Raw genomic sequence first — 16,595 nt, 5'->3', positions numbered from 1 at the left:
GAGAAAGTAGACTTGGCATTTGTAAAGATCTTATCCCAGGTAACACAGCTAGTAAGTTGCAGAGTCAAAATGCACACTCAGATTTTTCTACTTCAGAGCTTCTTTTCACACTGTCCACAGTTCCCCTGTCCATGTCAGAACCCTGGAGTGTGTGCTACAAATCCAGATCTGGGACACCTACCCATTGCCCTCTGCTGAGGAAACTGCTCCATGTTTTCATTTGAGCAGCAAGGTTGGCTCACAGCATCACCTGATCCAAGGGAGATAATTGCATAGGCGAACTGACATTAAAACTCTGATCAGTATGGGCGATAGTGAGTTAGTGAGGCAAAGGAAACTCTCCCTCCCAAATGTAAGTGAAAAAATGCTAAGGAAATTGGTCAGGAGGTAGAGGGAAGAGGAAAAAAAAGTAAAGAGAAGCAAGCAATGAGAGTGACATGGCCATATGGTGGAACAGTGACCCGGGACGCAGTATAAGATGGCATGTCCCTGGCGCCAACTTGAAGGCTGAACAATGACTATGCGTAGCTTCTCTTGAGATCTAGCTCCTCTCACCCATCAACCCACCCGTGATCTAAATAAATAATCACTGGCCATGCCTTCCCTGACCCAGACTGATTTGACTGAGTTGACACCCCCGCAGTTTTTACAGAAAGCTCTAACACAAGTGAAGCAGCCTCCCTGCCAGTCTTGCTGCATTTACTCTGGCTCCCTCTCTAAACCAGCACTCACATTGAAGCTAAAGTGATTTTTCCAAAATGCCCATCTAACTTTATTAGTCTCCCTGCTTAATACTCACAAATGATTTCCTGTTCTTTTGACATACAGTGAAAATCCCCTATGGTGACCCACAAGTTCCTGCATTGTCAGCCTCCATCCTCCTCTTCATCCTCAGCCAGAGCCTCAGCCCCCTTCACCCCCCTGGGGTAGCAACATTGGCCTTCCAGTGCCCCCTGCTCATCACACTCCTTCCTGCCACTGGGCTCAGCACAGGCTACTCTGTCTGCCTCCAGTGTGGATCCCTTGCGCTTTCACCAGGGATGTATCTCTGACCTCCAGATCCGACACCAATCTCAGGGCACCCCTCCTTTGCCTGGTATTTTTCACAGGTGTCCCTGTTTGCACGATTACTTGATTAATATCAGTCTTTCCCAAGGTCTGTATCTGATTTTGCTTCATTCTTGTGCCCCCGGTACCTTGTAAGATGCCTGGCCCACAGTAGACACTCAAATGTGTGTTGAATGCATAAGCCAGGGGTTCTCAACCTGTGGGTCGCGACCCCTTTGGTTGTCCAACGACCCTTTCACAGGGGTCGCATAAGGCCATCCTGCATATCAGATATTTATATTATGATTCATAACAGTAGCAACATTACAGCTATGAAGTAGCAACGAAAATAATTTTATGGTTGGGTCACAGCATGAGGAACTGAATTTAAAGGGCCAGAAGGTTGAGAACCACTGGCATAAGCAGTTTAATAAGCAGTCTGTATAGTTGTTATGGAGGAAATGACAATAGTAACAGTGGGCAAGTGACTGTTGCTTAGGAAGGGCCAACACACAACGGGAGGCCCGAGTATGTGTGGCTGTATGCACAGTACCCAGGACCGAGCTCTGCACTTGGAAGGGGAGCCCGATTCTTCTGCAGCCCCAGCATCCACTGTAGCACCTAAGAAAATGCCCAAAATGTCAGTGGCACTTGGCTCTCCTTTACTGAGTTTCATTTAAGCTTGCAGGTGTATTTCCAAAAAGTCCCTGTGAATAACTTCATAGCTGAGATATTGCAGGTTTGTGCCTGTTACTCGCCCCAATCCAGCTTTATACTGAATTGGAAAAATAAAGAGAAAAATTTTAAACTGAATTGGAAAGATAAAGAGAACAAATATGCAAACTGAAAAGGTGATACTATTAACTCAAATGTCTTTGATTGCTTGCATTGAGAAACATTTGTAAATCAAAATTGGTAGTGCTGTTAACTATATGACATATTCTTTTATATTATCCATGACAGAAGAAATTGTCTCATATCATTCAAATATGTAAAATTATGACTAATAAATAACAGGTATTTCCCACTTTAATTCAAAAACTGTTTTTTGAATACTTAGCCCAGTGTGGGAGATACAGGATAACCTGACTGCCTTTACTTTCAAGAGCCTCAGAAACTAGTGGAGGAGACCCTGGTAACAGAAAATAAACCAAGGTCCAGGATATCATAGAGTTTTGCAAGTAAGAAAAATGAGGTTCCCAAGGGTGATAATCTATTGACAAGTTAATGCCAAAACCAGATCTGGAACTTTCCTTAAACATTCCCTTTAAGGATACGATATGACAAAGTATATATGTTAAAGATATAACCAAGTTCTATTTTTCTTATTGGCTTTCTCAAAACCACTTCACCCATTGGAGGCTGAAATATCAAGCAAACATTGATATGGTCTTCTTAAGGGAGCAAGATCCATCTTCCTACCTCCCATCTGGCCTTATTCTAATCTCCTTCTCACGTGTCAGGTGAAATAACTTCCCCAAATGGGAATCTGATCATGGCATGCCCTTCCTTCTTAGTGCCCTTAGGATACCAACCTGAGTCCTTGATAAGGCTCAGCATGCTCTGGCCCTGACCCTGGACTCACCTTCCACCACCATTTCCTTCTTCTCCAGGTTCCAGACACTCTGCTTCCTTCGGCTTTTCAATCATGCCATGCTTTCTCCCACATCAGGGACTCTGCACACACTGTTTCCCTTGCTTGGAACACCCGTCTTCTGTCTTCACCTACTGATTCATTGGACTCAGAGGAAATGCCATTACTGTGACCTGTAGACTGGGTTAGCCCTTCCCTGCCCTCCGTGTATGCTCTGTGGTTACTATTTATTGAGCTTCCCGTTTAACATCTATCTTCTGCACTAGACTCTAAGCCCCAAGAGTGCAGGAACCTGTCTCAGCCATTCACTGGTGCATCCCCACTCCCCAGCACAATACCTAGATTTTAGGGAGGTAGGCTAAGCTGTCAGAACAAATAAACTTTAAATCCTCAGCGTTTTACAGAAGTTATTTTTTCTTGTTTATGTGACAGTCCAGAGTGGGGCTTTCTGGTCAATGGCAGTTTCATTCCCTACAACCATACAGGGACACAGGCTGTGTGGCAAGTGTCTTTAACATGTGGATTCTGAAGTACCCCTGATCATTCCTATGTGAATCCTCTGGGAATGGGAAAGAGCGTGGAAGAGCTTACATGGAAGGTGATCACTTCTCTTCTACTCCTTTTCCAATGAGGAAAGTCTAGTCACATGGTCACAAAAATACACAAAAGACTAGGGTATGTGGGCCAGCCATTGTCAAGCACTTCTTTACCTAAATGCATCAAGGGAAGAAAGAATTTTAAAAGACAGATGACGGCTCCACCAGAATGCTCAGTGAATATTTATGAAACATAGTTCATCTTTAAGCCATTGTATTGCTCTACTGTAGATGTTTATTTCAATACCCAAACTCTCAGAATCATTATGTTTCTTTCATTTTGTTGGCAGCATTTCAATATCCAAACAACTGGCTTCAATAAAAGGTAAGGTGTGGGGCGACTGAGATGTTTGTGTTTTTTCTCTACTATGACAGTCTACCAAGAGTTAAAAATAACAGGACATCAGAGAATGTCCAAGATGTAAGGGACCTTGTGGGTATGTCATCAAACCATGATGTTCTTTTTAAAGGTTTGGAACTGAGATCCTGGCGTGGGAATTAGCTTATCCAAACTTAGCCCACTGAAGGCCAAGCCATTATGGATCCCGACCCCTAGTCAGTGTGATTCCCACCCGGGGTCTCCTTGTCTCTCCACTGCTGGCGTCTTCAGTAAATCGGGAGCAATACCATCAACATCTAATTCATGAATGTTCAGTGGAACTCAGGATGCGGTCAACCCACACCTGCCTCCGATTGAGTGAAAACAGTGTGGCCAACTCCCAAAGTGTAAATATTTGCCCTCAGAATTCCATTTCTATAGGTAAAATGTCTTTAGATCTAACACTATTGCCATGGAAATAACAATATAAATATAAAACTCGTATACTTGGATCATTATCTTATTCCAAAATGTGTGACGTAAAACATTCACAGAGGAAGAGGCACAGCTGGGTTTTACTGCATTGCAGTTGTTTGTCCTCCAAAATGACCAGCCAATGTCGCCAAAGGAGACTTTTTCAATTTAGATAAATCATCTTGATGAAAATATTTTTACCCTATCCCAACACCAGACCTATGATTTCTGTTTTATAATTTACATAATTTCCGGTATTTTTGATAATTTCTATGACAACATCATGTCTATGATATATATCCATGACATTCCTAATACTTCCTCCCTTTGGGAGGTTGAGGAGGGGATTAAAACTCTGTCACCCTCTCTGCCTCACACACACGTGCACACACACACACACATGCACACACTCACCATTCCTAGCACCAGACTTTACATCTGAGCCACATTTATTCCCTTAAGAAAACACAAGATCACCTTGAGTTCTTTTCCCAGAATGTGTTTTATTCTGTCAGTAATGTTAAGTGTTATTCATTGATACAAGAATGGGTAGATCATGAAATAGAAGTCAGTATGAACCCACATTTTTTCTAGCTACTTGGGCTTATGCCCTTGATCTCTTGAAGGGTGGGAGTGGAGGATGAGGCCATATTTGTCTGGAGCATACAAAGTCCTTTGATAGTGGAAAAGGTTGAGTAGTACTATAATATTGAAGAAACAATCTAGCAAGAAAATGGGAGATATCTAGTGTTTGGTTTTGTTATATATATGCTACCCATGTTAACCTGTACTCTTCTCCTGGAGGTCTTCATTTCCAAAATAACAAATATTAAGAAAAGTTCTAAAATGAGGTGATTCTGACAGCTTGCTGTACTGAGAGTTACACTAAAGTGTCAGGAAGTTACTAGATCAATTATTTAATGTTTAGTTTCATGGTCCAGGGCAAGAGAAAGAGGTAGAGAATTCTTCTGAGGTTCAAGTCAGCTCAGACAGTGTTTTATTGTGAGATTGTGATAAGTTTATGTTTAGGGAAGTAAGAAGCACAGAGTAGGGACATGTCAGAGTTGGAAGAGTCCCATAGAATACACGGCCTGAAACCCAACATCCAGAGGCAATGTGCATCATGGTGAGGGGCCAGACTGGCTGGGTGACCTTGAGCAAGCTACTTAGCCTCTCTGTGCCTCAGTGTTCTCCTCTACAGTGTGGAGATGATACTGAAACCTACCTCGCAGGCTGATATAGGAACTGAATGTGTTGACTCGTGCGCCCCTGGAGGAGTGGCTGGCAGAGCGCATGCGCTCCACATTCATTCACTACTACCGTCCACCGGAACCCACGCTCCAGGAAGCCAAGGATTCTTCTCTCCACATTGCTCACTGCTCTGTCTCCACAGCTAGGATGGGGCCTGGCAATGAGCACTTCCCAATAAATTCTTGTTGGGAGAATAGAGCGTTTAAGGACCTACACACAGTTCATATTATGAAAGTGTCAATAGTGAGGTAGGAAACAGCCGGAGAGGTGGACATGAAGCGGCCTGTTTTAACGCTCTCTCCACACTCCCATTCCAGAGGCAAGAGAGCCAGTAAACGTTGCCAAAAGAGAAGCATCAATCCTTTGCCTTTTTAATAACTTAGCCCTTGACAATGTGCTTTCACTTATCTGCTTGCAATCCTGAAGCAGCAGGGTGGGGATTGGAGACGAAGTGCTGCGTTTGTAAGTGAAGAGCCAACCATAAAAGCAGGAAACCAAGGCCTCACAAAGGAGCAGAGTGTGGAAGGATAACTAGCGCCCCTCCTTAACTTTTCTTTTGAATATTTTCCAGCTCGGTGTTTACCACGAGCATGTGCTATTTTATAGTCAGGGGGAATGCATGTTCTGTTTAAAAGAATGGGGGAGAAGGGAGCGGAAGCTGGCTATTCCCATGGAGTTCCCATCTAGACCTGAACTTCAACAGAGGGTTGGACATGCCGACTCCACAGCCTCCGTGGGGATGCCTCACGGGACAGTCCAACGTGGCCGAGCTCTCTGTGGGCTTGGAAGTCAGACAGACTTTCAGATCATTTCTCTGTCATTGCCGAGCAATGTGGTCTTAAAATTCTGAACTCTGCATGTGTCAGTCCCCAGTACATAACACTGACACAAGTAGCGCCTCCCTCCCTGGGTCTACTCAGCATTGAATAAGATTCTGTGTGAAAGGCGCATGGCACACAGGAAGCGAGGACATGTCTGTCACTACTCGAGAGCTCGCTCGCAGCTTGGAAATTCACCCCTCCCTCGCTAGAAGGGCAGGGCCTGGAGGACAGGAGGCTAGCGTCTCCTGAGAAGTCTCAGACCAGGAAAGCAGCTTCTGTGAAGCCCTCCCTAATGACTCTTGGTCATTAATGAAGAAATCAACTGGTCAAAGTTGCAGAAGAAATAGTTACCATCTAAGGAATTAAGGTGGTTCCTCTAAGCAATTTGCTTTGTAAAGACAGTACCATTTATAAACAGCCCCACTTTAGCCACTTAAATTCAAAGTTACCACCATACAGCACCCAACCAACTCAAATACACTCACCTCAGGAAAGGTAGACACGAGCTAAAGACATATGCCCATCTCCCTGTATTTTTTTAAATATGTTTTTATTGGTTTCAGAGGGAGGAAGCGAGAGGGACAGAGAGAGATAGAAACATTAATAATGAGAGAAACATCATCAATCAGCTGCCTTCTGCACACCCCCTACTGGGATCCAGCCCTGGCATTGTGCCCTGACCGGGAATCGAACCAGCGACCTCTAGGTTCATGGTTTGACACTCAACAGCTGAGCCACACCGGCCGGGCGGCCCTGTATTTTGATGAGCAGGAAAATGCGGGTAATTGATAAGATTCCCAATTTCAAATGCAGGTTTCCAGGTGTGGCAAAGTTGAAGAGATGTGGAAGAAAGAGCTAAAAACAGAATTCAAAAGCGAGGGGGTTTCTAAAGCTGGATTCTAGGCCAGCTGGAAGGGCAGCTGCCGGACAAGCAGGCAGCAGCAGGAAATATAAGGCACAATCCATAAGCCACAGTGAGACTGAGGAGCAGAAACCAGGGAGGAAATCAAGGAGTAAGAAGTTAAGGGCACAGCTTTTGCAGACATTCATTTGCGAAGCACCTACTATGTGCTAGGCATTGTTCTAAATGCTGATGATTCCACAGAACACAACACAGGAAAAAAAATCCCTGCCTTTGTGAGTCTTATGTTTTCAATATGGATTCAAATTCAAGCTCTGCCACCTCCTAGCAGTGTGTCCTCAGAAGGATCACCTTTCTTCATGGATTTAAGAGGTATAATGCTGGAGAGACACACTGCTCATGGACTGGAAGAGTCAATGCAGTAAAGACATCAATTCTCCCCAAACTGCTTCCTAGGCTTAATGCAATTTAAGGCTTTTCAAAAATAATCAAGCTTATCCTAAAGTTTTATGTAGAAAGAGAAAGGCTCTAGAATAGCCAAAGTAATTTTGAAAAAGACTAAAGTGTCAGGAATCACTCTTTACAATATTAAGACTTACAGGAATCAGAACACTGTGACAAAGGGTAGAGACATAGATCAGTGGAACAGAAGAGGAGACCCAGAAATTGACCAACACAAATATGCTCAACTGGTTTGTGACAGAGGCAAAAGCAATTATGATGGAAGGATGAGTTTTCAACAGCTAGCGCTGGAGCAATTGGTCCTCACAGGTAACACAATGAACCTCACCCTCACCTCACACCTTAAACAGCAATGAACTCCAATGGCTCATGGATTAAAATGTAGAACATGAAGTTATAAAACTTTTAATTATGCACAGGACAAATCTTTCACAAGAGGCTAAACTGAGGGTTAGACTTTATCCAAGTTTAAAACATTTCTCCCACAGAAAACCCCTTGAGGAGAAAAGGGCAGTTTAAAACTGGGAGACTATATTTGCAAATCACATATCCTACCAAGGACGTGAATCTTTACCTGATACAGAATTCTCAAACCTTAAAAATTATTTTAAAGTCGATGATAACATGAACAGACCTGAACAGACATTTTACCAAGGAAGGCTCACTTTCATGCAAATAAGCACATGAAAAGCTGTTCAGCATCATTAGCCACTAGGAAATACAAACTAAAACCACAGTGAGATGTCATCACACACCTATCAGAGTGACTAAAATAAATAGTGACATTGCAAAGGCTGGTGAGCTGGAGAAAACTGGCTCTCCTACATGTGGCTGATGGAGCTGTAAGATGGTACATCCACTGTAGAAAACAGAATATAGTTTCTTTTAAAAAATAGGTTTATCATATAACCCAGTTAGACTCTTAGGCATTTATTCCAAAGCAAAGAAAAATCATGTTTTGTACAGTAATTTGGACAAAGTGTTCATACAAGCTTTATTTCTAATAGCCCAAACCACCCAAATGTCCCTAAAAGTTGAATGGTTAAACTATGGTACATACATATCATGAACTATCACATTAAATGGTGCAATAATTCCTATGATTGTGATGATAATTAAATCTACAAGTTATTAAAGTACATAAATAGATGCACAATAAATGGCAACTCCAACCTTCTGTCCAAACCAGATTGCTGCATACACACACACACACACACACACACACACACACACACACACACGTCCTCGACTTGCTTTAGTTTGGAGTAAATAAGTGAGGTACTCGTGAGTGAGAGGCAAAGAGAAGGGCCATCCATTTGCAAGACCAGGCAGCCCAAATGGTTCCAGCTTCGGGCTAAATGGTGGGGGAAACACCCTGGGTAAATGGGGAAGGCACACATTTCCTCATACGACAGGGAGAGATATCAGCTCATTGATTAGATTGCTTGGCAGATGTGCATGGACACAAAGATTGTAACAGCACCATTTAGGTACTGTTCAGAGATACAGTAAAAACTGAGAAGGCCCACATACTCCTTCCTTATCCATTCCTCTTATCTCTCATTCTTCCCTTTCACATTTCATTGAAAAACAAGTAGATGCTTAAAACCTTTCAATGCCTTTTCTCTTCTCTTTAAAGGAAATCTTGGTTTTTTTCCATGGCCCATGAGCAGGTCTGGCCCTGCCTACCTTCCCCACTCAAATGCCTGCCAGCTCCTAGCCTCTAGCCACACTGTCTCATCTCAGCTGCTCCAGCAGATCTGAGGCCTCTGATCTGTCATATACTAAGAGCATGACTCCTGAGCCTTGGCATACGTTGTTCCCTGAGCATGGAATGCCCTGCACAGCCATAACCCAGCCTGACCCCACACTCTTACAGGGGAGGCTCCTTCTCATCCTATGGGTCTTAGTTTAAATATTAATATACTAATAGCGGCCTCCAAGACCACCTATCTAAGTAACTTTCCTCCCAGACCCACTCTGTAATTTTTATTTTTTCTCTGTACCTTCTTTGCCTCATTATATTGCAAGTTGCAAATATGCATATTGTATATATGTAAAAAGAAATAAATAATTATCAAATATATATAAAACAAATATGCATGTATACACACATATCCACTTGATTATGATTTATTTCTCCACTGGATTGTAAGATATATAGGACAGGGGCCAACGCTGGTTGTGTCACTTCTGCCTGCTAAGCCCCTTAGGAGAGTCCCAGGAACACAGGGACTGCTTGGCACAAAAGTCACATTATTCTGACTGGTCAGCATTCTTTGAATTGACCATTATTGCACATAACATGAGCTGAAAGCTGTGGAATTTTTTTATTATTATTTATTCAACAGCATGTATTAACAACTACTACATAGCTGGCATCTGTGCTGGTCTCGGGAATATAATGATAAAGAAATGTACGATCCCTGGCCTCATGGACCTTGCATTCTAGTTGGGGAGAAAACCAGGTAAACATGTAATACCTATAGTGAAAGTTCTAGAATAGGGGCTGTATTAGGGACTAAGAGAGCAGGGAGCTTAATAATGTCCTTCACTATTCCTTGTGCTTGGTGTTCACTGCGTGCTACCAGCTGGAAAGAAATGAGTCAGCACTGACCTTGCAAGGAATTTAAACAAGAGAAACCAGCAGGGAGGTCACTGTGCTTGAAGCAGCGAGTCACAGAAATCTCTATCTGTCCTGACATCAGAAAGTTTGTTCTGACGTCATCCTCCTTTATCACACTGGCAGGAGGGACGCTTTGTCTGACATAATATTAACTCCACAAGAGCAGGATGGTGTCTTATTCAGTGAGGTATCCTCAACGCCAGGGACTGAGCCTAGCACATAGTAGGTGCTCCGTAAACATTTCACAGTTCAGAAAACGCAAGCCTGGAGAGGTAAGGTTTTTTTCCAAGGTCAAATAGCAAGAAGGTGGTAAATCTCATCCTAATTCTACCAATTCCATTGCTCCTGAAAGAACTCTTGTTCTCCAATGTTTAAAGGTCCAGGTCCGATTCCCAGTAGAAGACAAATAGCCCAAGAACAGAATCAGGCTGACATACACTCTCTAACCCCATCCCCCACAGTTCCCATGGAGGACATGATTCCATGTCTGGGAGAGAGTATTTCTAACCTGGGCCATGTCATTGTGCATTTCTCCTCCCACAGCTCTGGGGAAGGGCTCTGACCTGGAAAAAGCCATCGCCACTGCTGCTCTGATTTTCAGAAATTCTTCCGACCCTGACTGTAAACTTGAAAAAGCTACTGCCAAAAATCTGCTACAAACCCAATTTAGGAATTTCACAGAGGTAAGAGCATTCATAGGCTTGGAAAACAGGAGCAACACCACAATGGCTGGTCTAAAGAGCCTACAACTCCAGCTCAGGGACCCTATCATGTTGCTTCATTCACAAAACATGTATTGAACACCTACTAGTACTCTATGTCAGGAGGTGACCACTGGGGTTAATGCAGTGAAAAGCTAACAATCCACAGAGTAGAGAAATATGCTGAAAAGTAACTAGAAATATTCAAAGGATGGTGAAATAGTGGAGCATACAGTAAAAGAGTAAAAGGGAGGGGCCATCTTGGGGTGTGGTCAAAAAAGGGTTCCTGGGGAAGTAAGGCACCACTGAGAACTAAAGAATGAGCAAGAGTTAGCAAGTCCAGGGCGCTGGGGTGAGGATGGCAGCATTCCAAGCAGAGGGAACGGCAGATGCAATGGCCGTGAAGCATGTCAGGGCCCTGTGAGGGCCAGTAAGTAGCTGGTGAGAAAGGGGAAGGAGGAAGCAGTGTGCAATGAGGCTGGGGAGGTGGAGAGAAGCCAAATCTCACAGAGGCATAGCCTGAGGGCAGAAGGAAGCTGGGCATAGTTTCTAAATCTAGGAAGAAGAAATGTCACCAGCTGCAAGTCAGATTAGGGCAGGGGTGGGAGTGGGACACAAAAGAATGGAACGACAGTGAGGAGCACTCCACAGGGAAGATGATGTGATGGTTTGGACTAGGGTGGTGAATATGTGAGACATTTGGAAGGTGGAATGAACAGGATTTGCTTATTGATTGGCTGTGAGGGTTAAGGGACAGGAGGAGCAAATTATGATTGCCCAGTTCTGACTTTGGGGGGGAAAATGGATGGTGGTCCCATTCCCAGAAAGGAGAAAGACGGAAGACTCAGCAGATGTGACGTGGGGTGAGGGTGGGGAGGAGGCAATGAATTCCGTTAGAAGGTGTCAGTTTTAAGATGTCCAGGAAACAGAGGCAACACTCAGCAACAAGATATATGAGTTGGGAGGTCAGAATAGAGATCTGTGTTCAAAATATGAAAGTGAGAACTGGCAGTATATAAAGGGTCACCTAGAGGCATGTTTCTCAAAGTCAGTCAGTTGAATACCATCTTCAGTATTTTTCCCACAATTGCGTACAGCCTGTATCATCATTTACTTAAAACTTTTTTCAAGTTAAGCACTCTACTTAAATAAGTTCATTTTATAAAGACACTTTATCACTATTGTAAGTGTAAATTCAGTGGGTAAAGGAAAAGGTAGTAAAAAATAAGTAGTTTATTAATTCTTATTTAATATTTATTCTTGCATCAACTAAAATTGCATTACCAGCAGTGTGCATTCATACTTTGAGAACTATTAGCCTGGGGAAAATTAGTAAGAATTATAAGTGGTTTAAAAGATAAGTGTAAGAGATTTAAAAAATAAGAATTATAATCCCCTTAAAATATAAACACATGTGGGTTGGACACACTAGAGCTAATATAATGTATCATTTGCTGGGGAAGCTGGGTCAAAGATACAACTTCCTGTGAATCTATGATTTGTTCCACTGTGCTTTGTGAAATTGTTTTTTTTAAAAGTAGATTCCACACACGAGTGATTTTTTTTAAAAAAAGGCCAATTTCACGCGTGCCAAACATGGCACGCCAGTAACTTTTGCTGGCACGCGAAACCCTCTCTTAAAATCTTCTATTTACAATTTTTTTCTTAATATCGACTTTCTTATTTTTCAGATAAATTCAGTGTAGGTGCATCTTAGATAAATAAATAATTTTACATAACACGTTATATTAAAGACCATAGACATGGATTGACGAGAGAGGGGAAGAGCAATTTCCATCGTGTCGAAAACGAACTATTGAGGACTTGGAATGCCATTCCAGAAAATTTTTTCTGTTTAAAAAACTTTGCAACGGAGTTACTCTCCATGTTTTCATCCACATATGCTTGTGAATCTTTGTTCTCAGTGATGAATTTTGTTAAGTCTCGTAACAGGAGTGGCCTGACAGATGAAAGTAGTAGCTCGTGCGTATCTCTGAAGGTCAAGAAATATAAACCTGATGCAAAATCTCTGTCATCAGTGATGCAGCAGCAAAAGTCCCGCTGATAATGTCAAATGGAGTCATAAAGTTTTCTGTCGGACTATCAGTGTACATGTATACATTAAAAAATAAATAAATAAATACATGTATTTTTCATCATAAAAAAAAAAAAAAAAAAAAGGCCAATTTGGTAGAAACAGAGACTAGAATAGTAGTTGCCAGGGTTTGTGGGGAAGGAGTGGGGTGATAAGGTCAAAGGGTATAACCCTTTAGTTATAAGAAGAATAAGTTCTGAGGATGTAATGTACAGCATGATGACTGTAGCTGATAATACAGGACTGTGCATTTGAAAGCTGCTGAGAGCAGATCTTAAGCGATCTCCCCCAACACAAAGGATTTAACCATGTGAGGTGATAGTATGTTAATCGTCTTGATCTGGGTCCTCATGCCCATGAGCTATGTGGATGTCAAGTGATCACATTGTACACTTCAAATATAGACGATTATATTTGTCAATTATTCTTCAGTGAAGTTATGAAAGAGTGCATATGAGTGTGTATATGTGCATGTGTGAGAAACAGAGACAGAGAAAGGCTTTAAGGTGATGCACAGAAAAATGACTGGAAGGAAATGTTAATAGCTAGCTATTTGGGGTGGTGGGGTAAAGATTTACTTTTACACTAGAGGCCCGATGCACAAAATCCATGCAAGAGTAGGCCTTCCTTCCCCCAGCTGCTGGCACCGGCTTCCCTCCGGCACCCAGGACCCGGGCTTCCCTCTGGAAGGTCGTCTGGACATCGGTCTAATTAGCATATTACCCTTTTATTATTATAGATTCTCTTTTTGAAAAATATCTTTTCAAATGTCCAATATTAAACAGTTACTATATTTGAAATAATTTTTTTAAGAAAAGCTATTTTTTCGGCTAGAAATATCAGGCAGAATTTGACAAAAAGTTCTGGGGAGTCTTCAAAGAGAAGGTGGGTGAGAAAATCCTGTAACAGTTGCCTGACTCAGAGGCCAAAAGAGGTGACAAATCCCAGAGTGAAAAGGGACCCCTACCTGGCTGTCTGTCTGTCCTCAGGGAGCTTCTGAGGGGATGACAATGGGGACCTCGGGACAATGGTGACTGCCAGGAAGGTCACCTTAGCCTCGGGCCCCTCGGTGTAGCATCCCCAGCAGCAAACTCTCGGGCCTCCCACAGTCCTGCCCTCTGCCTAGAGGTAGCGCCGGAAAGCAGGGGTGCTGGGGGACAGCGGGCCCCGAGGCAGCCCCAGTACCAATGGTGCCGGCTGAACTTGACGGGGCAAGCACCCGGGCAGCATCAGAATGCTGCCTTGGACCAACCGCCCCTCCGGGAGACTCCCTAAGACAGTGCCCACACCTGAGCCAGGGCAGAGGGCCCTCCTGCTGCTGCTCCTACGTCCCCGAGAGGAGTTCTCCGCTGAACTGGATGGACCCTGCGGCTGAGCCTGGGTCCCCAGGGGAGCACCTGCTTTCCCATAAGCCTCCTGGGGGATCTTATTCTATAGCCAGTCAGGTATGAAAAGGCTCTGCGAAGAACTTACCAAGCACACAGGGCGGGTCAGGCCCAAGCGGCTGGACCTCGGTCAGCTTCACCTTCTGACACGCCGTGCAGGAGACCTGCTGCCCCTCTGCCCTTTAGGCAAGTGCTGTCCCCTAGCGAAGTGCTCCCATCCCTGTCCCGGAATCTGACCCTCTCAACACAGCACTGGGCTCTCTCAGAGGGGCTGGGAGAGCGCCCTCGGCCCTCGCTGGCAGATGTGGCCTCTTGAGAATGAGCCCAGAGAAACAGTAACGGTCTGAGCCTGCAGGGAACATGGTCATTCCTACCTGCCTTAGTCCCTGCTGTGGTGGCTCTTTAACAGCTGGCACGTGTGTGAGCATTTGGGGTTGAGCTAAATGCAAACACAGCTCAGTACACCAGTGAATCAAATGACCTTAAGGTTTTTAATGCCACTTGGAAGCTATTTCACAAGCTGTGGTTGGAAACTGAAAGGCCTCTCCATTTATGTACTATTCACATGTTTCCTTCAATCCGTTTATGAGGGCTGTGAACTTGGATTGGATTTGTGATCAAACTAAATGCTGAACAATCATCCAAAGCACATATTTTCTTTTAGCATATTTTATTCCATATTTCTGGATAATCTAACTGTTCTGTGGAACCCATGTTGTATAGTTCCCATAACAAAGAGGTTACGTTTTGGAAATCTGAAAACACAGCACTGATAGAGACGAGATGGCTTAGCAGTTATGAGAGGGTCAGGTAGCCAAGGCTTTGAATCTGACTCCAAACCAGGAGCTGCCTGGCTTGGGGCAAGTTACTTAAATCTCGCCAAGTCTCTGATACTGCACCTGTGAAGTGGGGCTAATGGTTGCATATATTCAATAGAGTCTCTGTGAGGAATCAGTGAGACAGCCATGCAAAGATATACCACAGTGCTGGACTAGTAGCACTGGTAACAACTTGGCATGTTATTATAGTTAATAAAATCTTTATTATTGCTTTTTCTCTGTAAAACCCAGGCGGCACAATAAATTAGTTTTGTGCTTCTCCTTTATTCTTACAGGGACAAGAAACCAAACCAAAATACAAAGACCTCCTTTCCGAACTTGACGAGCATGCAGAAAAGAAGCTTGATTTTGAGGACTTCATGATCTTACTGTTAAGCATCACTGTAATGTCAGACTTGCTACAAACAATATGGAATGTAAAAATGACTAAATAAACAGCTTTCACTATGTAGTGAGACAAAGTAATGACAAAAGATAGAGTTAACTGATTAAAGAGTGTTTTCCATTTATTTTCAATTAGTTGATATCCTGGCATGCATCTGGGATAGTCTAGTGGTCGGCAAACTCATTAGTCAACAGAGCCAAATATCAACAGTACGATTGAAATTTCTTTTGAGAGCCAAATTTTTTAAACTTAAACTATATAGGTAGGTACATTGTTATTAACTTAATTAGGGTACTCCTAAGGCTTAGGAAGAGCCACACTCAAGGGGCCAAAGAGCCGCATGTGGCTCGTGAGCCCCAGTTTGCCGACCATGGGTCTAGGTGGTTCTGGTTGCTAATATTCAGATACAATATGACTCCAAACTCCATGCACACTCCCAGGAATGCCTGAATAACATGTTCTCTGGGTGTTTTACAACATGCTTTCCCACTGAAGACCACCTGGCTCCTGCTGAGTCACTGGTGACAGAGCACTTTTCTTACAGTCAGGGAGTCACTCATCATTCACTCATTAAGCGACGTTTGCTGAGCATTTACTCCATGGTACCCCAGGGGATGCAGTAATGAACCAGCCAGAGCATCCCTGCCCTCACACACGCCTGGAGCAGCCTAGCAGGGGAAAGGGACACTGAACAATGTATTAATCAATTGCATATGGAGCATAATTATAATTATGATAAGGTCTACAGGATGCTAGAAGTGCTGTTACCACCTGACCTTGGTTCAAAGGTCCAAGAAGCTTTACTGACATTTTGCAAAAGATAAAATTATAGGGGGGCGGGCGTGGGGAAACGGGACAAATCAGTGGCCGGGGCTGTGGGTGGTAAGTGGAGTTGTCCACAAATGGGCATGAGAGAACTTTTAGGGGGGTTGGAAATGGTCTGCACCTTGATCGTAGTGTGGTTTCACGACTGCATAATTTGTCAAACTCTTAGAACTGTACTCTAAAAATGGTGAATTTCATTGTATGTGAATTATTCCTAAGTGAACATGATTTAAAACTAAAAACAACAACGACAATATCCTTGCCATCTGTGACCATGGTTTGACCAACAACCTCTTAAGATTATGATTTTAAA

The 16,595-nt window shown here is 43.3% G+C and overlaps 2 protein-coding genes across 2 annotated transcripts in view; both read left to right on the top strand.

The window, feature by feature from the left end:
* SYNPR (synaptoporin) overlaps positions 1–16,595 on the top strand; it is a 564,283-nt gene that overhangs the window by 286,677 nt on the left and 261,011 nt on the right. The gene's annotated exons all lie outside the window — the stretch shown is intronic.
* On the top strand, positions 1,578–15,519 carry SNTN (sentan, cilia apical structure protein). The gene is made up of 4 exons (XM_059662894.1): positions 1,578–1,687; positions 3,528–3,562; positions 10,596–10,735; positions 15,348–15,519. The coding sequence occupies exons 1-4, from the start codon at positions 1,578–1,580 to the stop codon at positions 15,504–15,506; spliced, it is 444 nt and encodes a 147-aa protein (XP_059518877.1). The 3' UTR covers positions 15,507–15,519.

Source organism: Myotis daubentonii, chromosome 14 (assembly GCF_963259705.1).
Source record: "Myotis daubentonii chromosome 14, mMyoDau2.1, whole genome shotgun sequence".
In the NCBI taxonomy this organism is placed as follows: domain Eukaryota; kingdom Metazoa; phylum Chordata; class Mammalia; order Chiroptera; family Vespertilionidae; genus Myotis; species Myotis daubentonii.
The sequence above is the reverse complement of the archived record's forward strand: the minus strand, read 5'-3'. Positions and strand labels throughout refer to the sequence as shown.

Excerpts from the sequence above, each read along its gene's own strand:
- SNTN (XM_059662894.1), top strand. The coding sequence starts at position 1,578 with ATGTGTGGCTGTATGCACAGTACCCAGGACCGAGCTCTGCACTTGGAA. Across the intron at positions 3,563-10,595 it reads ACAACTGGCTTCAATAAAAG|CTCTGGGGAAGGGCTCTGAC; the intron begins GTAAGGTGTGGG and ends CTCCTCCCACAG. Across the intron at positions 10,736-15,347 it reads AATTTAGGAATTTCACAGAG|GGACAAGAAACCAAACCAAA; the intron begins GTAAGAGCATTC and ends TTATTCTTACAG.